General features: G+C 36.6%; 3 protein-coding genes and 1 non-coding gene across 13 annotated transcripts in view; 2 read left to right on the plus strand and 2 right to left on the minus strand.

Moving 5' to 3' along the window:
- Positions 1–11,290, minus strand: part of LOC117206179 (protein sickie) — a 192,776-nt gene extending 181,486 nt beyond the window's left edge. The window contains exons 1-2 of the mRNA XM_033445293.1: positions 11,144–11,290; positions 1,161–1,256 (exon numbers count right to left, since the gene is read on the minus strand). Of these exons, the coding sequence (XP_033301184.1) occupies positions 1,161–1,226 (66 nt within the window). The 5' untranslated portion in view covers positions 1,227–1,256; positions 11,144–11,290. The remainder of the gene's footprint in view (positions 1–1,160; positions 1,257–11,143) is intronic.
- A 589-nt stretch (positions 11,291–11,879) lies between these two features.
- LOC117206182 (serine/threonine-protein kinase GD17699-like) lies at positions 11,880–19,195 on the minus strand. Of its 7 annotated transcripts, XM_033445313.1 has the most exons (7): positions 18,892–19,194; positions 17,339–18,361; positions 17,088–17,265; positions 16,708–17,001; positions 16,379–16,621; positions 14,289–14,351; positions 11,880–14,024 (listed from the first exon to the last, which is right to left on the minus strand). In XM_033445313.1, coding segments are annotated over exons 1-6 (1,773 nt in total). In that variant the 5' UTR covers positions 18,894–19,194; the 3' UTR covers positions 11,880–14,024; positions 14,289–14,318. The 7 variants fall into 7 exon arrangements, with proteins under 7 accessions (XP_033301204.1, XP_033301201.1, XP_033301203.1 ...); XM_033445310.1 differs by having other exon boundaries at positions 11,880–16,024; positions 18,892–19,195; XM_033445312.1 differs by having other exon boundaries at positions 11,880–14,351.
- A 637-nt stretch (positions 19,196–19,832) lies between these two features.
- Positions 19,833–19,904, plus strand: Trnah-gug. Its single transcript has one exon. It is a non-coding gene; the product is annotated as a tRNA-His (tRNA).
- Positions 19,905–20,484: 580 nt separating this feature from the next.
- LOC117206180 (protein crumbs) overlaps positions 20,485–23,991 on the plus strand; it is a 29,757-nt gene continuing 26,250 nt past the window's right edge. For 2 of the 4 annotated variants that reach the window (XM_033445298.1, XM_033445299.1), the window contains exon 1: positions 20,490–20,828. In XM_033445298.1, the coding sequence (XP_033301189.1) occupies positions 20,804–20,828 (25 nt within the window). In that variant the 5' untranslated portion in view covers positions 20,490–20,803. Of the gene's footprint in view, positions 20,829–23,991 lie in introns of all 4 variants that reach the window. The other 2 variants (XM_033445301.1, XM_033445300.1) reach the window with 2 other exon arrangements.

The following is a 23,991-nucleotide window of genomic DNA, read 5'->3' on the forward strand; positions in this document are numbered from 1 at the left end:
TTAGTCGGTTTACAAGTTTATGTAATAGACAAATATGTGCAGTATATTGTACGATATAATATTCTCATCCTAATACACTAATACAAATTTTAATACACTAATACACTAATACACTAAATACACTAATCCTAATTTTAATAACAATGGATGCGTTATCGCGATGAAGAATTTCAATTATATAAATGTTGGTTTGCTGTGAGTAGCAGCAGAAAGACAGAGTTTTTCCGTAAGTCTGGAGAATTAAAATAAAGGGCGCACGGTATTAACCGTTTAGACTGGAGATTAACGTTAAGAAAGGGATGGGAACGTAGTTAACGGCCAGACATTATCGCATAAGAATATCCCTCTGTTAATTGCGTTACAGCTGTAGGAAAGAAGAAACTTAATTCCGTTAAATTCCACCTTCCGTGTGCGCAGCAAACGGAGACTAAATATTTCGTCTCCAAAACAAATGGATAATTTCTAATGGAATCCGGTAATGGACAGCTACAAAAAAAAAGGAGAAAAAGAAAGAATCACGGATTCGATAATCAATTTCTACGCGCTATTTTAAACGACAAATACTATTCGAGGTGTATTCGAAAGTCGTTTGAAATCGATCAAAACGATCCACATTTTTGGAGCGTCCGCTAAATTTTTCTGCGAATTCCTCAGCAGCGTACAATAGCGTGGAATTCCATGTTCACACCAATAATTATAGCCACGAAATTACAAACTCTTTTCCCCTCCGATGCTCCGTCAAACCAGAATTCAGAGTACGCAGGAAGTAATACAAGGTCGCGTACACTCGAACACGTACAGGATTAACCCCAATGATGAACGAGGAGAGGACTGAATTGTAGTCAACGTAGTGACGATACCAACCACCGAACAGAGTGTTCGTGTTAATTACGTTAAAACTCGTCGAGGAAAACGAATGTAATTTGCGTCGGAGCTATTGTTTCCAATTTGGCTGGAATAATCGTAAACATGTTCTTTAATCTCGATGATTAAACTGATATTTCTACTTTTTCGAAGTGTCGATCGACTGACAAGCTTGTTCATCCTCCTGATTTTACGTCGCACTGACACGATTGAATCTTTGTCGTGATATTCGACATTCTGACTTTACCATCGCGAACATGGCTAGGAGAAAAGTCGATATAAACGTAATTTCTTACCTTGATGGTCTCCTGAGGGGAGTACCTCGCAGAGCGTTGTGCTTGAGCCTGTGCCTGCAGGCTCATCGCTGTACCATATCTGCTACACTAAATACTCTGTAAGCAAACAGAACTAAGCGTTACTTACTCTGCTTTGATACGCGTAACGAAAGTTAAATTTAGTAGAACAAGTAGAAGCAGGGGAAATTTAAGCAAAATATTTAAATGTCTTATATACTAAATTAATATAAAGTGGTCTACAAATTTACTCACACACACACACACACACATTTGATTCTTTCTTAACATAGATTTCAAACAATATAAAAATCTCGACTAGTGATAAGAGTAAGTAGAACGAGCAATAATCCTCTGCGTTATCCTGCGAAAGCAAAAAGAGGACGCAATTGTTCCGCGGAATCTGGATAAAGCTAGGCCTGAAACAAGAGTCGGAGCAGACGAGAGAAGGGTAGAGGGTGGCTGGTTGGCTGGTCGGCCTGTCAATACGAAGAGCTACGTGACCCAGGTACCAAATGACACATCCGGTCGAAGGGACGAAGTTTCTCGTCTCTTTCGAGAACCACCTTGTTTTCCTGATATTCTTCTAGAACGAAAATCCATCGAATATATCGCTCGAGTAGCCAACTATCTTTCGTGTATTCGTTGTTTCCATCGAAAACACGATTTCTTCGTCCGTGCTATATTCGCGAATGTAATTGATTGAAAAACAATATCAAACGTAAAAAAACAAATATTTGGTTACGCGATAAAGAACATGACATAACAATGAGGATGCATAACGACGAAGAGATTAAGCTTGCCGAAGACCTCGTAAATTATAAATTATAAAGAGAGGAGCCTCCAACAAACGACGGTCTTAAACCTGCAAAAGTCTGATCGATAACGAAAGCAATTGGGTTTGCCGCGATCGTTCGTGGATCATCAAAGAGAGCCGCGCCTTTTACGATACTTGAAGTCTTGTTCAAGGATAACATCGCGCGCTCTTTCAACTCGGAATAAAACAGAGGTGAAACGCGAGCGTCGAGGGTCTGATCGTTGGACGACAAAACGCGGCGTTCGCCGATTATTCGTTGACAAAAGAGAGAGAGGGAAAACAGGGGTTAAGGAAGAAGGATAGGGAGAGGAGTACCGCGTAGAGAGAAAGAGAGACGAAGAAAAATCGGAGAGGACGAATATTCAACAACCGAAAGAGACAGAGGGAGCACTCTCGCGATACGGAAAGCTAATCGAGCGAAAAGCATAATTAATCACGGCGAATTTGTCGTGATTAACGACGATCGCGTTGTCCCCGCAGGCTGCGAGTATAAACACCGTTAATACACGACAAATGAACTCGCCAATTTGCTATCGCGCCTATTTACAACCTCCGATATTACGCCCAAATCTCTTACATTATATTCGAACGCATAAGCGCGCATAAGCTCTCTATGGATGCTGTCCGTCGCTATATGCGACATTATATACGCTAAGCCTGAATACCAAATTATATTTCGAATGTCGAAGTAACAAAAATATTAATAAAGGAATGCGTTAATCGATAATACAAGAAGCTTCTTAAATGATTTTTCGTATAATCGTATCTTGATTTTATTTAATTACAAACGTCGATGTATTTAAATGCGATGTATTTAAATTACAGACAGAAATAACAACATTCGTCTGGTTGGCGCTTGAAATTCCCCAATAGAAAGAGACGAAGACCAGACGAAGACTGCTATATTATTCGCTTTTTATCGTGTTTGACCGCGCGTCGATTCACGGGTAAACCCTTAAAACAAACGATTCTCTTCCATGATGTACATCTGTCGATCGAACACAAGAATCGAAAACGTAAGCGCAAAAGAAAGGTCGATAGGATAGAGGGGGTAACGTCGTTAGTTTCCGGTTCGTCGTACGCACTTCCATCGAGTCCCATGCGGCAACCCCTCACGATGCACGGGGTCTCGTGCTGTCTAATGAGGCTCGACACCCGCCTACCCTGCCTCCCATGATACTGCACACCATAAACTCCGATGTTCGAACTGTTGAACGCGCGTACACGCGGCCGCTGACCAAGTACTCTCATATTTTAATACATTCTATCTCTCTCTCTCTCTCTCTCTATCAGCTTCCGCTTCTTGCGCACGAGAACGTGCTTCGTATGTTTGCACCCCTCCTCTTCGTTGTTTCCACAGTCTTACCACCCCTGGATGCGTTGTACAACTTCAGATACATATTATAGCGTCGTAAATAGACTAATAGCGTGTCGAAAGATTAGTTACGGCGTCTATTTTATGGTTTTGTGGATCGTAGTACACACGTATTAGACAAACAATAAACAACATAGAGAAGTTACAGTAAGTAAGGTATAAATACGATTATAAATAAATAGAAATATGATCGTTTTATAAGATAAAGTATGATTTTTATATGATATTGCGAATGAATACCTCTCTTGCTTAATTACGGTCTGTGCAATTATACGGATCGATTAAAATAACGTGAAACCAATTAGTCTCTGCAAAAGAAATACTTAATTATTATGGTAGCGATATACCGAAACATCGTTACGCTCAATTGACCGGTGGAATAAAACAGTAGAAAGTAAAATATTCCAGTCTCGAGTGCAATTCTCATTAACAGAGGTGATCAAGGCCTCGGCAAGTTTAATTGCTCGTACGCCATGAAATCGTACGAGTTTATTGCAACATGTACATTCGCCTCTGCTTTAAATCGCTGGCGTACGCATATTTACATTGTTACGATAAGGTCAACAATCCAATCATTTAATGAACGTTTTTTACAATGGTAAATTTTCCTAGAAGATAAAATATATCGAACTCAACGTTCTAATTACCTGTTCCTTTCCCTCGATAAAAAATCGTTTAAGAGCGTGTAAAACACACCGCGAATAGATAACGCGTGTTCCCATTAATTAGAAAGTTCACCGACAAACAAACGGCGAGGCAAAGAAGCCAAGTTTGGAATTTAAGGAGATTCCCATAACAGTAGTACATCGGTATGGGGATTTTCTGGTATGGTGTCGGGGGGGTTCGCGTCCTGACAGTGATCGAGAACCGCGATGCTATCTTCGCGGCTCGATAACGACCAGCGGAAGTATCGCTTTAATCACTATATCCGAACCCCGTTCCCTTGGCACGCCATTGGATACCAGATCGTTTCTCATGTAACCTCCTGTAGACCCAACGGTCACACCGTTATTTTCTTAAAACTATAAGCTCGTGCAATTATCATTTCTATCAAGCATCGATAGAGTTAACTTCGTTTGGAAACATCTGAGGATTTCGACAATTGACAAAATTGCTCTTTAATAATTTCAAAACGTTCTCAAGGAATGAAATTTAGGCGTTAAAAGATATAATACGCGTAAACGTTGGAAATTCTAGTAATACAATATTTATAATTACGGTAAAAAGAGTTGAATTTTCTTCAAATCTCGCCAAACAGACTAGAAATAGTACCATTCGCGAGAGCGTATGTGAATTTTATACGCGAACGTAATTTAACAGTGGCATTCGATTGCACACTGATCGAACACGATCGAGCAGAATGCTCTGGAAACTTGGAAAAACTAGGATACAAACGGACGTTAATTTCATAGAACGGAACAAGGTAGAGAACGAACAGGAAGAGAAGGAGGAATAGGAGGTGGAGGAGGCACCATAAGGTCTGGAAGGCCCCTTTTGCTATCGATCTGTCCCCACCTCGGCGATTCCACGCTCTGTGCCACACCATGCATCCCCATGGAACACTATATTGTTCCCACTTAGTCGTTCACCGACGCGCGATAGTGTAGGTGAACGTGTTTCTCTTGTATATTTATGCGTTTTCGCACGCGTGTGCGCACACGCATTCTGCCCACTACTACCGTGTACTCGTGCGTACGTATGTATTAACGCAGTGCATTTATTTCCATGTGTGGAAACCATGGACCTCCTCACACCTGCCTATAACGACACCGCTGCGTCACGAACAACGCAACACCAATGCCCACCGCTATAATCACCCACCGGATACATATCCTGGACATTGGAGAAAACCGCTGCTCACTCACGTTTTATTAATACTTAGGAGCTTTACTTTGCAGACAATTAAAATATATTATACGGTTCGTTGTTCCAACGTTTTTCCGATATCCGTATGCAAAAATTTGTTCTACGATGGTATCACGCGTTAATGGTAAAGAAACATTTGCACGCGCCTTTGTAGCTTTTGTACGAACCATAAAAGGAGAGATACAATCGTTTCATGCGACCATCTTGTATATACGAACAGCAATGAATGAAAAGTATTACATAAGCGACTTTCAAGTTTCCTTAACGGCACAAGATTGCGATATCTTCTTCCCACCGAAAGGCCTACAAATCTTTTGTTAACGCTACTTTACCAATGCTGAGTTATCGCTTTTTTTTTAAGAAAACACGCGTACGCTTTAAATCTAACACGTATGAAAAATCGGACCGTCATACATACGAGAACACGGTAAACAAAAGTTATTTGCACGATGGAAGTCTTTGAGGATTGACTTTTAGGAACAAGGTTGCCCGATCCGCCTGTCGTGTCTCGAGTTCCTCCCCTCTGACATGGACATATGGTATTCTACTTTTCATACCGTTGTACTTGCGAAAAATAGAGAGAGATAGCTTACGAGCATGCGGAACGTCCGAAAGAGAGACGAAAGATTTGGAAAGACGGATAACGATATTACCGAAGATGGCAGAGGAGGACAAGGATATTGGTCAACGCTGAAGGACGGAGAGCGACGATATAACGGAGGAGAAGATTCCTTGAGAAAGATTAATATCTCTATCAGAGAAGTTCAGCAGAGCGGGCCATTTATCTACCTACGGACCTACAACACGCCCTATTCCAAACTCCTTCGCCTCCTCTTCTTTCTTCGACCTTTTCTTCGACAAATCTTACACGGGCAGTTCACTATTCCAAGGAGTTTATTTAAACCTAGAGATTAGCGGATAGAAAAGAAAAATCTGGACGCGAAGATATAAAAACAAGGGGGAAAGAAGGAAACAGACTACGGTGTTCATGTTGGGAAATGGTGATTCACTAGCCGGATGTAACCGAGGAAATTCGATTTGACACCCGGCACAATTTGGAAGCAGCAGGGTGGTTGCTAATAAATTCCGAGTAATCTCATCCGTTACGTGTCACCGAGATCCGAAACGACAGATTCCAATATTTTGCTACCATCGAAAATTTATTGCATTAATCACGATGAATGGAACCGGTCGTATAAAGCGTATAAAGAAAATTACCAACGTCTTGGAAAATTAACGTTTCTTCTCCTCTCTTAATAAAAATGTTCATATTAAGCTGGAATATGTTTCTTACGTGAAGGATAAAATAGAGAAAAAAGAAACAAAATATGACACGGTAAAGTAGCATTTCGGATGACACCGTCGATCTTAAGTACGCGACAAGTAGTAACGCAAACGATTAAGAGTCGTCGGAGTGAGTAAATTACGCTCTATCTCAATCTTGACTAGCCTTTGTATTTAGTCCCAGCAGTCTCTACGATTATGCCGCGACACACGCAATGTCCCGTACCGTGATCCCACAAACTCTGTTGCACCCCGTTGAGATATTCGGAAATGCAAAACATGGTCGATGCGTTGCATCCAGCGAGAAGCTTTGATCTTAACTACGCTACTAACGAACGCTTAACTACACTGAAAATTATACTTCTTTCCGTACGTTAGTTACGATAAGTATCAGTTTGAATATTTATATAAGCATCGTTTTGACATTTTACAATATATACGAGTTGTATTCCAACAAAAGCATCGAGCGGTTAATTTATCGTCGCTGTCCAGTAGTATTTTATCGAATATGAACATCGAATTTAGCGAATACCTACGTATAAATAAACGCGATAACTCCGCAAGATTGTTCTCGGCGAGCTCACCATTAATAAAACTGGACGATACGAAGACCACCAACGAAGGAATCTTTTCTTGTATGATTTAATAGCGGGGTCAAGCAAGCCAAACTCGTTGACCTTTTGTACTCGAAAAATTCCTTTTGGTTATTTCGCCTTCAAATTTCGTTCTGTACCACTTCTTTTTATAGCCCAATGCTTCTTTCAACGCCGTAGTTTCCCATATAGCTTCATATACGATAGTAAAAAAAGCTGCATTTCGTTCGAAACTCTAAGCTCTTTCCTTTGAGATTGTCACGGAAATATTCCTGTTATCGTTTACGATATCAATTACGCGCGGTACTTAATTACTTACGATACTTACGGAAAACTTCGTTAAAGGAAAACGACCGTACGAAAGATATTGTTACCTCTTTGATACGATTAAGAATCTCACATCGAGATACTTCCATTTCTCCAAACCGTTCTCCCTACGTGCACCTACGTTTCTAGTCCATTTACTCCGGCCAAGCTAAAAACACGAGACACACTCTTCTTACAAGAACATTTCTCAGGTGAGATAGCGCGGAAGTGCATGGTGTGTTACACGACATCCGAAGCGTGTACATTTGTACGGATGTCTTTATCGCTTTATGAGCCCCATAAAGTGCCGTTGTCGGTCGAGCAGCCTTTGTATCTCCACTGTGCAGCGCCGACCACAGTGAGGGAGCGAGAACGAAAAAGCATTTACCCATTGTTTATGCGTCTCATTATGTATGCCGTTGTCGTTGATACAGACTCTTAAATGCGTGTACATAGAACGCAACATGTTGAAAGAAATGATGAAAGGTGATTTATGAAGGTGCGCGCCACGGAAATGTTGGATAACGTGAGCGATCTAAGTCATTTTTCTCATGGACTCGCAGGACAGATTATCGACGATAAATTTGTTACAGCCAATCGTGATGAATTCGACGATCAACGTGATCGAGCAGTAGTCTTGGAAACACATCGATGATCGATTTAAGGAACATTATTAGGAAGCTGTATTCGAAGCCAGAAACAAAGTTTAAGTCTTTAAGGAAACGTCACACGTTCTTACAGAAGAAAAATCGTCGGGATTAAAAGTTGAGCACTGGAATCTGAAAAATGTCGAATGTAATTCAACGACATTTTACCAGCTTGACCGGTCTAACGATGTTATTGGCCGTGTTCTTTCGCTATCGGCACCGTGGATCGTCTGCACGACAGTTTCCGTGCACTCTCCATTATGCCGTTTAAGTGTCCGAGTATCGCAATTTTTTTCGGATATTGAAAAGATAGCCGAGAATATGGCCCGAAACAATGATTACGAGCGTAGGGTTCGGGATCGCGAAGATCCCAAACCAGATAAATCATCACAACCTTTGGCCATCCACAACGCGAATCCCATAAAACACGAATACCGTTATCCGTATCATGGCGTATTTTATGATTACATACGTGAATTCTCTTCGAAACAATGAGACATTTTTACGATACGTTTTGCCTGCTGCAGCACTGTAGTTAGATGCAATAACTTTAGACAATCTAATAAAACTATCGTAAAATTATTATACGACGTATCGTTCCGATACGACGAACTCGTAAAATTGTTCAATCTACTTCCTTTGTCGCGAAATATATAAGTTGTAAAATTCATCAAATCTGTTAGAAAGGTGCAACAAAGGTAAAATGCAGTAGTAAAATGACATTTCATTATCCAAGAAAGAATAAAAGCTAACGAAAGGAAGATAGTTTTAGCCTAACAGATTCTTGTCCGAGCAGATAAGACGAAAAGTGAAAAAAACACACGAGACGAAGTACAGCGCTCGGGGGAAAAGGAGAAAACAAAGGCACAGAGATGTTACTCTGGCAATTATACGGGAAACGAATGCTAGAACATTCATCACTCTGAATGTGTTTAATGCGTGCGCGTTAAATACGCACGGCAGGCACGCTAACCAAACCTAACTAACAGTCAGGCTAACAAATTAACGCTGATGCGTTAAATGTCCGCGTCGAGTACCATGCCGGAAGAGCGCGCCGTGTTCTTCTCCAACTGGACACGATCGGGCCTGCTACTTTGATTTCTTCGACTATGTACACAGAACTTGTAGCTTGTCTCTGAGATACTATTGCGGATAATTAAAACTCTAGTATGACTCTAATATGATCAGGATAATACAGCGTAGATGAAAGGCTGATTCGCAGATATGTAATTTAAGAAAGTAGGACAAACGTTTGCAAGAATCGCGTCTATTCGTCTGATAATGAACATCAGTTGCGGTCTATTCGTCGTCTTTCGTCAAAGTAATTTCGAATTAGTGTAAATGAACGTGTATTACGAGGAAAAAATGATAACAATAACACGTATTGTATTTTAAATTCGTACGCAAGCAGTACGATAAAAGATGAATATTTTTTAATGTTCCGCGTCATTCGGGATTACGAAATCTGCTTGGCGAATGACTTTCGACACGAATGAAAATTTACAAAACAGTAATTGAGAACGTTTCGATCGGCCAAACGATTAATCCGCTATTTTAAATATTGATAAAAAAATTGCGTGTAGTTCGATACGTTGTAGCACGTTTCTTTTAAACACGAAATGCAGAGGCAAGGCCAAGTCGACTACGTATTTACGTTCGGTGAACGTGCAAAAACAAACGTGACCTGCATCTACGCTTCTGTGTACCTGATAAGCGATAAGCTTGTATGATTATTTTGAAGTTTGTTTACGTACTGCTTACGGATCAAACGTTAACTCCGCCTAAACCAAACATAAGCCAGAAGTGAGAACGTATTTTACGTCGAAAGCTTCGCTATGAAATAGAACAGAAATTTCTACGCAAACATCTTACGCGAGTCACAAACCTTAAAGAACAAAGAGCTCGGTACACCTTTAATTTTGCATAATTATTACAATTGGCTGAATAAGAGATTACGAAACGAGAATTTAACGAGCGAAGAAGAGAGTGAACACGAAATATCTTCTGCCAGTGTTGTATTTATATAAGTGCGTGCGTGTATATGCAATTACCTCACGAAAACGTCATTGACATGAAAAAAGGCTGTACACCGTGTTGAGAATTCGCCAAATTTGGCGAGATCGATCGCCTTCAGATTCAATAACGACAAAGCTGTTGAATAAAACGATGAAACGATCGTGATCACCGAATACCATACATTCATTTTTAATAGTAGAGGAAAAGAATACGTTGGCAAATTACCAGCGTTTCTTTCAAACTTTGGAACAGTTAATCCAGCACGGAATAAGGATCGTGTTGCACTTCGTGACTAAATACTAAATACTTCTTCAGGTTTGTAAAATTCAAGCATATAAAATATCTTTTCTGCGCTCGACCAATTGTCGTTACATATAAGTACATTTATTTGCAAAATTATTTGCTTTCGTTCGAGATATATTCTTTCGAGGATAATAAATCGTAACATAGAAAGTAAAATACAATGATAAAGATAAATTAAATACCCTAAATTAATACACAATACGCGATATTGAAGTAAAAATAATTCAAAACTACGCATCTCGCAACATCAGAAAAATGTACGCTTCTATTCTGATAGTAGATTTCATACTGTGACCGTTAACATTAATCGATATTGCATGCTAATCAGAGCGTAACAGTATTTTTACAGTACCAACTATTTAAATCAAGCTTAAGTTCGAGAGTAAAATAAATGACTTTTGACTCAGGAAAGCGCGGTGAGAATACCAATTAAAAATTAGTATATCTATGGAAATCAAACTAAATTATTGATAGATTAATATCGAGTATTGAAATTGAATTTAAACATTAAATAGAAAAATAGAAAAATACAAAACGAGATATAATACGGATATAGGCGTAAATATTTAACCTAATTACATATTTTTATAAGCAATTATTACTTAATCTTCATACATATATATATAAAATAATCTCAAAGTCGTTAAGGTGCATCAATAGTCGTAATATACAAAAAAAAAAAGAACTTTGTTCGAAGGCAACTAACAGAGATAAGAAAGTAAATGTCTACTAATTTCGCTGAAAACATTATTAAAATTTGTATTTGATTAATTTCTCACCTGATCAGAGCAGCGTCGATGCTAATTTACACTACACAGTGAACTTTGTTTCGTCAGCTATCGTTGATATGTATTAATTTTTCTAAACACACTTCGATGCACACACGCACTTGTTACGATATGTTTAGTTAACGGTTTAACAGAAAGTTTATCCATTGGAAAACATGTTGTTAATATAAAGGACGGCTTGTATCGATAAAAAAAAGAAAAAAACGATAGTAATGGAACAGGAGAGAAACACGAGAAAGGCGAGCTGCAGGCTGCGTGCCGAGCAGCCACCCTCACGGTAGGCGCGCGAGCCTACTACTGAACTCGCTATACTGATCGTCAGCGTCGCGTACCGGCACTTCCGCTCGGAGTGACTCGTCCCTTACGAGCATCAGATATAGCTGGCGATCGTCGTCGCAAGATTTTTGCAAATTCACTAACCGTATAATTTCACAACTCTTTGTACTTGGACGAACAACGATATCCACGCTCAAAGTACGATACCTTGCTGTATAAAGATAAATATATTTTATAAACATATTTTACGAAATATGGTTTTCAAAGTGATTATGAATCAAGCTTATTATTTGGTCACTTTTTATCATATTTGTTGCTTTAATTCATTTTTCTGACAGAAATAAGAAGAGTACAATTTACAGACAAGTCGAAAATATACGCGTATATGTAATAGATGTATATATATGTATGTATATATAGCGACAAAAATGAAAAAGAAGTAAAGAATGTAGCAACAAATGTCGATACGGGATTTATCTTGTATGTAAATACTTATACATGTACGTAGTAATATAAATAATCCATCTGATATTTGGCATAAATCACTTCTAAATTTCTATAATCTACGTCCAATGCTGTCCACGATAAGCTACGAAGCTTGGAGAGTCTCTCCTGCTTTGACTTTGTCACTATGATACAGGGACGCCTAACCGATGCACTATACACACGCATCTGATACAAATGCTTCCCGCAAAAATCAAAGTTTCATGGTTTAGTTTACGAACGAGATTTATGAAAAATGACAAGGATCGTACTAAGTCTGTTCGGTTTCTTTTCTCTGATTTCTTTCGTTAGTTCATGGCGATAGCGCGGAAGATGGGACAAAGCCACGCGAGGAGCTTCAACCATGGACAGCATTGATCTGTATAATACCGCGTATACATGTACGAATTAATCGTGCTAACGATAAAAAAGTACGATATATAAATCGATTGTAGTATGAAGTATTGTGATAAATTAATTTTTCATACGTACAATACAAATTATGAAAATGAATAGCAATAATGGTAATGCTTATATATATATATAAATAATATTTTATAAACTTCTTACTTATTATATATGTACATCGTTATAGTACATAGTAATGATTCCATTAAAAAATATGGAAATTGTAGCGGGGTAACTACAAAAGTATCATCAAGCGACAAAGGGAGAAAAATGCACGTAAAATTTACTATACGTAATTTCTACAAAAATAATTTCATATGAAAAGCATTATGTATCGAATAAATTCTTCTTTACTGATTATCATACCCAATACTATGTTTTCTAAGGTTCCTTGATCTAATTATCACCAGCTTCGCTTTTATTGCTCTTAATAATACCTCACGCGCGATGCTTTATAAAAATATTTATCCTAGCGATAGTTGAATTACCTTTGAGCAAGCATATGCAACAAGCTACACAAATATTCGTAATTTCTCGCACTGTCGCCCTCTGTCACTTGTCACAAGGATTTTTCTATTATCGATACGATTTTCGCCTCACTAATGTTCCTCTAATTACTTACAACTTGATAAGGATAAAGCAATTTCTACATATAGTTTAATTCAATACTTGAACTACATACAATAGATATCAAATATAAGATAAGCTACTTAAATGCATTTGGCATGTCTTGTTTATGTGTGATGCTCACCTGTTCTAATCTGAATTATTGATTCGCGATCAATGTCTTCGAGAGCTACGAACAAATGACGTCACCTCCTTGGTTAAATCGACTTTGTGCACTTACGTTAAAGTAATTATTACTTAAAACTTTGGACTCTTCAACGGATTAGTTCCGCGATAATTTTCACGTATATAATTCGTATTTTATCGTATAAATATATCTAATTACGATAATATTCTTCTATCGGTCGTTAAAATTGGATTTACAATGTTAAATCTGATGTGAACACACTGCTTGCTCAACTTGCATCTACTGGCAGCTGCTGTACTATCTAAAACTGACCTTCGACATTTTATATTTTTCTTGTAATTGAATTCTATGTTGTAACGTCGTCTTTCTATCTATTTATACCTAACGATGTTTCATTATATTTCTGATTAATCTTGCATATATATTTTTCTTAGTTTCCATACCTTTCTCTCTCCGTTTTTCATCTCACAATCCATATGTAGAAAAACATTTTCTACACACTCTGATAATAAGGAGTCACTCTCTCGCTTACAACGAATTCCAAATTCTCTACTGTGTGGTACGATGAAAAACGATTAAACTTTTTATTTCTTCCAGCAGTTCTTGGATTTACATTACTTTTTGGCTATTTCATATTTGAATATCGCTTTGATAAACTGTTTCTAAGGTTTGAAATACAATGACTCACGAAAGTATTCGAATGCTTAAGTTTTAACCAGGAAACATGTGTATACATTAAACTGGAGCACGTATTCAATGCAATATATCTGTAGCAAAAGGGAAATCTCAAAATTATATCGGTAAAATTAGAATTCAATTTAATGACATATACAATATTTACAGTATGGTAATTACAAGCACAGATCGGTAGGTGTTATTGAGTCTATCAGAAATGACCAATCAGATCCGCACTTCTTTGCCTAGTCATCTTCTCAGCATTCAGTGTTATACCTATTGATAGATCACAAAAGTATTCGAACGCTTAGAATTAAGCTATGTTTACAACGAATCTCTATGACAAAGTAAAAAATCGTTTATGTTTAGCTAATTCCGTATTATTCTTACGTGTACTTATCGAACTGCAGAAGCTACGAGTACGAAGAAGTTGGAATCACAGCAGTGAAAACGAACGAAAGTAAATCTAACATTTTTTAATAGATGAATGCAATTATACGTAAAGAAAATCGAATATCGAAATAGAAATACGAAACTTACGTCGAACAGTAAAGCATGGAGATGATTCTGTCATGGTGCGAGGTCGTGTGGCAGCCAATGGTACTGGAAATTTATTATTTATCGATGGAATTTTTAAGAAATACATATTTACATATATGTTAAGAGAGTCTAAAACAGAGTGCAGAAAAATTAGGCTTATTAATACATTCTTACTTCCGAGGCATACGGACTGAATCTTAAAAGAATAGATACTACATAATATACCCTGCATCCTAAATACTCATAAAACCCAGACATTGATTATAAATAACATTTATGGTCTGAAATCAGTAGGTCATTACATAATTATATGTATAATAAATAGGAAAGAAGTATTCAAAGAAAGATTTATAAAAATATGGAATTCTATTGTAAATATCGCAAAAAATTACTTCATAGTATAGAAAACAAAGTTAAAGATATTGTTACAGCCAGAGGTGAAAGAACTAAATGTTAATATAAGATAATACATAGTCAATGGTAATATATGCATGCGTTTGTACGTGTGAATACTTTTATGATCCACAGATGAATCGTGTTTGTAATAAATGCACTGTGTATATCGTTAAAATATTTCATAATTTTACTGATATAATCTCCAGATTAAAAAAATTCAGTATTGTCTCAAGTGTTTCACTTTAACATATATTTTGCTCGTTGAAAGTCGCAAATGTAGGCGTTCGAATTCTTTTGGGAGCTGTTGTACATTACTTAGAACTTGTGATAATTGTGTGTAATTGTTGGAGCTTGTGATACTTCTGTTGTTTACTTTTCATGCTTATAAAAAAGACTTTTTGTATGATTCAACTATAAAACTTCATTTACACACCTAGTTTCATGTAGATCACACACACTATCATTTTCCGGTTCTTGATCACAATAGAAACTAGCATTTCCAGAATTTTCACTTGATCTTGGAGTTCAGAACTTGATCTTTGTTTTCATGTAACATTGAATAGTTGCAAAGTTGCTTAACCGTGTTATCGCTATTACTACTAATTAAATTACCAATTAATTAAAAAACTATGATAGGTTTTTTACATCTTAGCTTTTAAGAGTTGGAGCAATATTTTCACAAGTCGTTAAATTTTCATAGACGTTCCTACTTATATTTCTGTCCTATTGTCACAAAATTAGTTGAACTAAGTTTTTTAAAGGTATGCTGCTGATTCATATATTCAACATAATACGTGAAATATTATGAATTCTTGTAAAGAAATTAGTTTATTTTCTATTGGAAGTAGACATATGTTCTTGAAGTGAATTATCTTCACAATTCACGATAATTTGAATTCTAAGAGTATTTTAATAGCTATCTAATAACACTGAATTAACCATCTGAATACTGTTCAAACAAGTTTTACTATGCGATGATTTTTAAATGGTAGAGTAAACTTGGTTTTTATTTAAATTGTTCATAAGATCGTTCATTGATTGACTGAAGACACAAGTCTTATCATTTGAGTTTCTGTTATAAAAATCAACTTCGGCATAACTTAATTTTTCTGAACTTTGTTGTAAAATAAATCAATGCTGTTTGATTCGATTGATGATAAAACTTCACTCCGGTTGTTTTTAACATTTGTCCTGCTATCAGGAGCATCACGAACTTCATCTTGCGAATTATCACCCTGAACTGGATTTTTGAAGAAGTCAAATTCAAAAATTGCCAACTTTATCGGCTCACGCTGATACCAGTGTTGCTCCGGCGCGTTGGTAGGTGTTGATGCTGTGGTCTGTTCGCCTAGAAAGCTCTGCTGATATACAGAGGCGGGACAAAAGAAAAACAAAAGCACTGCTACAGATACAGCAAACCACTACAGAAGCCTTCCTAGCATTGTGTTCAAGTAACTAAGAATGAAGCCATATAGTAAGTGAGCATATTTTGCATGGCAGTGAATTTATAATTAATAAGCAAATTGATAAGAAATTATAAATAATTAAAAAATTGTATATGTATATAATCAAAAGAAGAATTCTCCATGTGGCTACTACTAGTACGATCTTATATCAATTAAAAAAAAAAATATGGTAAGCCATGCAAGATAATAAAATAAATTTTCTATTATAGAATATATAATGACAATTACCGCTAGCCATGGATGATCAAGTACATCTTCTGCACTAAATCTCAGTTCAGGTTGTGTTTGGAGCATATTCGATATTAATTGTTTAGCAGAATCTGAAATCTCATCCCAAAATGGAGATCTAAAGTCATACTGGCCGCTTAAAATACGCTCAAATAATTCTTCTTGCTTATTTTCAGGAGAAGCAAATGGTGGAAAGCCACAAAGTAAGATATACAGTATTACTCCAGCTGCCCATACATCAATCTAAAATGGTATAAATTTATTTTGTCTTTCATATTTCTAAAATTATATTAATAAATTGTATATATCTAATTAGAAAATAAATTTACTTTCAAACCATATCCTGTTTCTGCAAGTATTTCTGGTGCTACATAAGTAGGTGTACCACAAACTGTGTACAAAGGTTCCCTTACAACTTGAGCAAGTCCAAAATCGCATAACTTTAAACATCTAACATGATTTCCATCCATTTCAACTAAAAGGTTTTCAGGTTTAACATCACGGTGTACTATTTGGTGTGAATGCAAGTAAGCTAATGCAGATGTTAAATGTCCAATCATTACACTAGCCTCACTTTCGGAAAATTTTGTTGCTGCAGCAATAGCATCAAACAAATCACCACCCTAAAATAACGCAAATTCGGAGTATTCTCTTGATATAAATTTCAATTTTTGATATTTAAAATAGAAATATTTGTGAACAAATGTACTTTTACAAGCTCCATGACTAAAAACAGTTGATCAGTAGTTTCTTGTTCCGCGATTAAATTAATAATATTTGGATGACAAACTTGTCGTAAAATTGATACTTCGCTTGCCCACATTGTTTCTTTACCTTGACATTTATACTTATCTACAATTTTCATTGCGTATTCTGCACCTGTAGATCTATAAAATATTTTTAGATAGATTTTTTATTATTTTTAGCTATTAATATTCTACAATTTCTTATAATACTCACTTATGAGAGCAATGCCTAACAATTGCAAAGTTACCTTCTCCAATTACATGTCCTACTGCATAGTGTAAACGTAGTGGTTGTGGTAATATTAACGAAGAAGGACTCGGTGTCCTCACTTGAGGTGTAGTAAGCACTTTTTTTCCAGATTTACGTGGCATTCTTGGCATTGGACCAATTTGTCTCTTTGATGTCCATGGACATCTTCGGAAGCTTTGCACACTCTTAGATTCTTCAAAATCTAATTCAAAATCTTCCTGATTTGACTTCTCAGGCCCATAAGCTATAAAGATATCATCATTTTCAAAAAATTGTTCCAATGAGGTAACTTGTTGCCCTGAGAGTGTATAGACTTTTCTTACTGCTCCAGAATCTAACTTAACAGCTTCCGTAATTGCTTCCATTGCATGTTCTAAGCTTGGAGCATTTCTTTTATTTAGTAAAAGACGTACAACTTTACGAGGTTTTGTACCATGTCTTATTAAAGTGACTATTTTTGCTTTTACGCACAGTGGTATTGCACTTATTTGTCTACCAGTACCTGCTGGGGATTGAGGTAATCCAGATAAAGAACTACCTCTTCTTACTTTGGTAGATGAATATTCCACTTTCTTAAAAATTTCTCCTTGGCCAGAAACCACATAACATTTACCATCTTCTAAATCATTAATACTTTGAACTTTTTTCCCATCCATAGTATAAATTGCTCTAACACCATTAGGTAGAGTCACGCTTGATATTAAAGCTCTTGTTAAATCCGATGCTAAACTATCAAAACTGCGATATCTTTCTGGAGTCACAGCCATCACAATACCAGTATAAAATTTATCTCCATTTCTAAAAAATCTCACTCGTTTTGCCTTCTTGGTTGGAGGTGTTCTAAGAACATTTAAAGAATGCCGTGAGCTAACATCCAACATTCTTTCATCTATACTCATTATAGTAGTGGAACTTAATTCTCCGCTTCCAGAAAAATTACTATCACCAGATGGTGAAGCACCTTGACTCAATGGTTCTTCCATCATCCTAAATATAAAATGTTTTTAGTATAAATAATGTTATTGGAATGATAAGATATTGGAGTAACAAGAGGTTGCATTGTACAATTATAAGATAATTATATTTCTCATAAAATTACGAAAATTACTATTTTATGTAGTATAAATTACGAAAAATACGTACAAAAAGCTGTTTTACTGTCATTAATTATCGATTACGCGAACGAAAAATATTTTCGATGGAGTTATAAATAAAGATTTCCTGTTATTTCATCGTGGTAAATGTTTAACAACGAAAGTTGTATATAAATATAGGAATAAACCTATAAAATTTTAGATATTTCAAGACTCTTTTACTTTTCATTACACGTAACAGTTTTTATAAATGTAACATTTTGATAACAGGAATATTTATTCTCCTTTCTAACCTACTTAACCTTCTTTAACTACATCACTATGTACACAAATACAGCACACAAATAAACACTAATACAATACACAACGTTACTTATTCGTAATTCAAATTTGATAACAATGAAACAGTCTGTATGTACTTACATTATGTTCTATTAAAAAACAGAAGAAATGCCAGCTAATGAACAAATGAATCACCAGTGAAGTGACATTTTCATAGCAACCATGACGTGAATACTAGATAATAAAAGCGAGAAATCTCGCTTTCGTATTACACGAACAGAATTCCCTTTTCCGTTATATCTAAGTCTCATACAATTTTTTATGCTTTTCGTTTGTATCGTAACACACTGATTTTGTTTTCTGCGCGCAAAATAGTTTGAACTGCCAAATTCGACATATAAGCAATATAAGAAAAGTAGCTTGTCAGAGAGAAACCGGAAGATCGGAACCGGAAGTGTAAAGAAACTAAAAGGGTGGGACAAAAATGAATAACCGAGCAGATTACTCCTTATTAACGTAATTACAACTAATTATTATTTCATTATATAAACATGCGTATTTATGACTTATTCCCCTGCAAAATGCATTATCTATTATATTCTATTTCAGTAAATATATAATTATATTAAACAATTAAATATATTACAAATTGTAGTTGAAAAACTAATGCATAATATTTAGGCTTATAATAGTATTAACAATTATTAACAAATATATAATTTAATTATCGAAAATATCTTAATAAATTACAGTATTTTAAAAAGCAAGGATAATTCACTTGATCTTTTGTAATAGTTTCTTTTTTAAATTATATAAGATATAGTAAAGATAATAACAATTTAAAAATCAGTCGGTAAGATATGATGATTGTAAGCGTATACATAGAGGGCAATATAATCTTCAAAAGTCATAGTCACTATCACCATTCGCTTATTTTACTTAATATTATTATTAAGTATCCTAGAGTAATCCAATAATCATATTAAATAATTTGTAATACGAAATATATAAAAGAGTTTAAGATCGTATTGTTGTAACATATAAAACTATCCAAAAAGAAACGTTTTACAAGTCCTCTGTTAGCCGTGATCGTCTAGTGGTTAGGACCCTACGTTGTGGCCGTAGTAACCCAGGTTCGAATCCTGGTCACGGCAATGTCTAACGGCATTGTCACGGTAAGAGGTGTTTTTTTTTATTTTCATTTCAAAACAAATAACTAGGATCTCATATCATTTTCTTACTTCTATTGTACATATCAATAAACATATTTTTAAACGTTGAAACTTATCAAACAAGGTAAAAACTCTTATTTAATGTGAAGTGATATCTGAATTGTTTTAAGATAAGTAATTATGCTTATACTCACATTTTTACAACAGGATTTTCTATTTCACCGAAATATCCAATTTTTATATTAGTATCTCGTACCCGAGTAATGCTTCATACAACTATAATCGTTTAAAAACAAATATGAAAATATGCATTGATAATTTCATAATAATTCGTAAGATATTTTCATGTATATTAATCGTAATATTCAAAACTTGTATATTATTGATGTGGCATACTACGATATCCAATTATACTGAATTTGGATTAAAATGCATTGAAAAATTGTCAGAGTTCGATCGATTGGTCCGCACCTGGCAGTAGGATCAAGAGAAAGATAGACATAGAAGCGATCCAGCCGGTGTTGGTAACGACACAGGGCCGTAGCATGCTAGTGCCGTGGCGATGGTGCTCAGAGTCGATGGAGGGAGATTTCACAATAGCAACCGAACGTTCTCCAGAAGAGCCGCCGCAGTCTCGCTCGGTGTGTGTTTCTCGACGGTCATAGTCGGTGCGGGTGGATGTATTACGTGAAGGAGCGAAGCGACCAGTGCCGCTCTATAGTGCGTGAAAAGCAAAAGCGTGCGTCTTTCCTAAATCACTGTAAAATAAAAGGGACGAGTGCGGTGACCGAGGATGTCTCGCGAGTGAATGTGCAACAAGAGACGCCGTAAGTGCGGGTGTCCTCGAGTTCGATTGCAGATCTTTAGACCGGTCAACGACAATGCGGGCGCGATACGTCGTGGCAGGTGAGTAAGGCCCCGGGCATGTTCGCCATTCGCGCGTCGTTTCTTACTCCGTGTTTCTCTCTGCTTGTCGCTACGGCCCCTGCAACTCGCTTTACGACCCAAGATCTAGAACGCAGAACGTCAAACCTTTCAATTTTATCGAGTTAAATTAAATCGCTGAACGCCGTACGAATAAATAAACTGTTTTCGATCGTGTATTGATTTTTTGATCTAGTGGCGGGTAACCTATGCTGCGTTGTCGTTCAAATTTCTACGTGGATCAACGCAAACGATGAACTCAGTAGCATTGAATTCGTGACAGGTGGGGAGACCGCCCTGCCAAACCGTTCCGCACACCTGATCGTCTACAGTCTACCTGAAGTACTGTTACTGCTTTATCTACACCAGGATAGACTAAAATAAACGTCTTCTCGCTTCTTATGAATTCTACGTACCTTTAAGCCTTCCTTTCCTCGAACTTGTCGGACATTTGTCTAGGTATCTTTCAAATATTCCTCCTCTTTGTTGTTCTTCTTCATGTATTGCTTTCGTAACTTGTATACAGTTGTATAGGTATATATACCTATATATATATAAATATATATATATATTTGCTATTGAATAGAATTAAATGCATTATATGTAAAATAACGATCGCTGGATCTTGCTCGGCGTGTTGAAGTCTCCAGCATCCGGCATCAAACAGCGTCCAAGTTTCCTCTTGTGATTCTTAGCTCTGAAATATTATTTCGATTTACTCGATCGCTGGCTATAGCGCTTCATAAGTAAAAGAAGGAAATACGGAATTACGAGTGTCTGGTCGATAATGTTGGTGCAATGACCAGGTAGCCTATTAACAACCGAAGTAATCACGGAAAGACACGTAAGACGCTATTTCTGTTTCACAAATCAAACCTATTAATCCAAGCATTAGAATGTTGCACGCGTAATTATCGGCACGTGAAAGACGCATCTAACAAGGGAAAAGTTCATGCCTCGATATACCTGTATGATGTCGTATTCGTAAAACAGACCAGTAGGATATCGATCGTCTTACAATCGCGATATCTTGCGTTGTTCAACCGCTTCCCTTTGCTATTCCTTTACGCGTAAAAACGTAGCGCAGTTTTATCCTATACGAAATTTTATCACGCTTATTAATTAGTCTCGAGTATTCTAGGTTACTTTCCCTTTATATCATCTCTTGTGTTCGTAATTTCATTCGTGAAAGCTTTTAAAAGTCTTCGCTAACTGAAAACAGCGTCTAGCGCCGCAAGAACGGAGTCAGTTTCTACGCTTTTTGCTCTCGATTAATGCTAATTAGCTTGAGCGATTCTCGAGATTAACGCGAATCGTTAGGAATATTTTATGCGCATGTCTATAACATAGGAAATTTATGGCGGTCAGAATTTTTGGCTGGAATGCATTTTCTCTCATTGAGGGATCGTGCCTAAGTACACGGCGTCCAAAGGATCGGCGTACCTACGGATTTCTTAGTAAAGGAAAAACATTTCGACTCGTCTAGCGCAGGTGGAAGCCAGGTCGGTGCATTAACGTTGGTCCCTCGCTTCACGCTCAGGTGCGTGCCTCAAACGACACACGCATTTTATATACTCTATACATGCAAACCTACTGCGCAGAACAGAGGTTCCACATTCGTCGTTATACCTGCCGGACGATGCTAGCCATAATCATTTTTCCTTTCTTCTTATCGTCAGCGTAAAAAGAGTGGAGTAGATTCCGTAACAAGTGCATCGTTTTATTCAACGTCTGAGAAATTTTACCGCGACCGTTTCTTCCGCAGCCGACGCGACGCTACATTCGACCGCATTTGCTTCGAGTAATTTGACGAAAAATAACGTACTCCTTGAAAAAGCGATTACCATTGAATCGTTAAAGGAAACGAAGCTATTTCGTTTCTAAAAGAAAACGTATAGTATCTGCTTCTCTGTTGTGACTAATGTATGGAACAAATCGTTGTTATCGAGTCTCTCATCTCTTCTAATTCTTTGAGGTAGTACAAGCAAGAAACTGATAAACATTCTTGCGTATGTATTGTATGGTACTTACGGACATTAAAGGATCGATAAAGAAAGAGTGAATTTGGTTAGAACGATACCATTGTCTTTATAAGAAAAAATGTTATTTATCGACGCGAGATAATATATTTGAATGATAATGGCTCATAACTATAATTAGAAACAGTTAATACGTTTAAATTCCAGTTGAAGCATTTAAAGATTTCCCATTAGCCGAGTATTAACGAAATTACTTTTATTTAACTCGCAATAGAAATTGAAATAAATGTGGAAATAAATAAACGGAGATACGTGCATTTTAATCGGGAAATTCTCAACAATCCAATTCTTTTTATCGAGTACGAAGATAAAGATGATACGAAAATGTTTTATCAGCTGAAGCGATAATTTATGGTTCGTTTTCACGGATTCATTAGTGTCGGTTTCAACAATGCTTCGACATTAACGAACGACGATCATCCGACTTATTATTTCTGTATTAACGTGTGGAAGATTTTCGAAGCTGGATACCGTTCGATATAATTCGAATTAGCTGATTCCATGTGCATTGGGCTCCTTCTTTGGTGTTACATGCATTCGTCGAATGCAACTTCAACATTCCAGCAGATTGCATTTTTTCGGGGTCATCGAAGCGCAACGAATAGAGAGAACGTAGTTCTGGCTATTTTATTTCACCTCTATGTTCATTTCGTATGTGGCTTTGCCACGATGATTAGATATTGTCGCTGACATAAGTTACGCTAATGAAGAACTCGATGTAATTGGTGACACGGATTCCATGCTTGTCTTTGATTTTCATCTTTTTTACTTTTTAACATTCCAGATTACTTTTTTAATGACGTTTCAAATGGTTACTATTACGTGTACATGCAGTGGTAGTTTTCCTATTCTTTATTCCTGGCTTTATCCTCGTATCTTTCCCAGGATGTTTCCTTGCGATTCTTCTTCTTCCTTTTTTTCTGTTCTTCCTCCGATACCTCTAAGGAATTTTTCACGCAATACTTACTGCGTATCAGTCGACGAATATCGTTGATCTTTTTATATATCAGTAGCAATACCGATGCCCTTGTTATTACAGTAACGTGTAGAATGTCGTAGAATACCCAAGTTACGTTCCTTTAACGGTAGGTTTGATTAACTTTACT

This window comes from Bombus bifarius, unplaced genomic scaffold (genome assembly GCF_011952205.1).
Source record: "Bombus bifarius isolate JDL3187 unplaced genomic scaffold, Bbif_JDL3187 scf7180000007996, whole genome shotgun sequence".
In the NCBI taxonomy this organism is placed as follows: Eukaryota; Metazoa; Arthropoda; class Insecta; order Hymenoptera; family Apidae; genus Bombus; species Bombus bifarius.

What these genes read in the sequence shown, in the direction of transcription:
- LOC117206182 (XM_033445307.1), bottom strand. An exon ending in AAACAGGATATGGTTTGAAA is followed by an intron (nt 16,622 to 16,707) that starts GTAAATTTATTT and finishes ATACCATTTTAG; the next exon opens with ATTGATGTATGGGCAGCTGG. An exon ending in TTGATCATCCATGGCTAGCG is followed by an intron (nt 16,046 to 16,378) that starts GTAATTGTCATT and finishes TCTGTATATCAG; the next exon opens with CAGAGCTTTCTAGGCGAACA.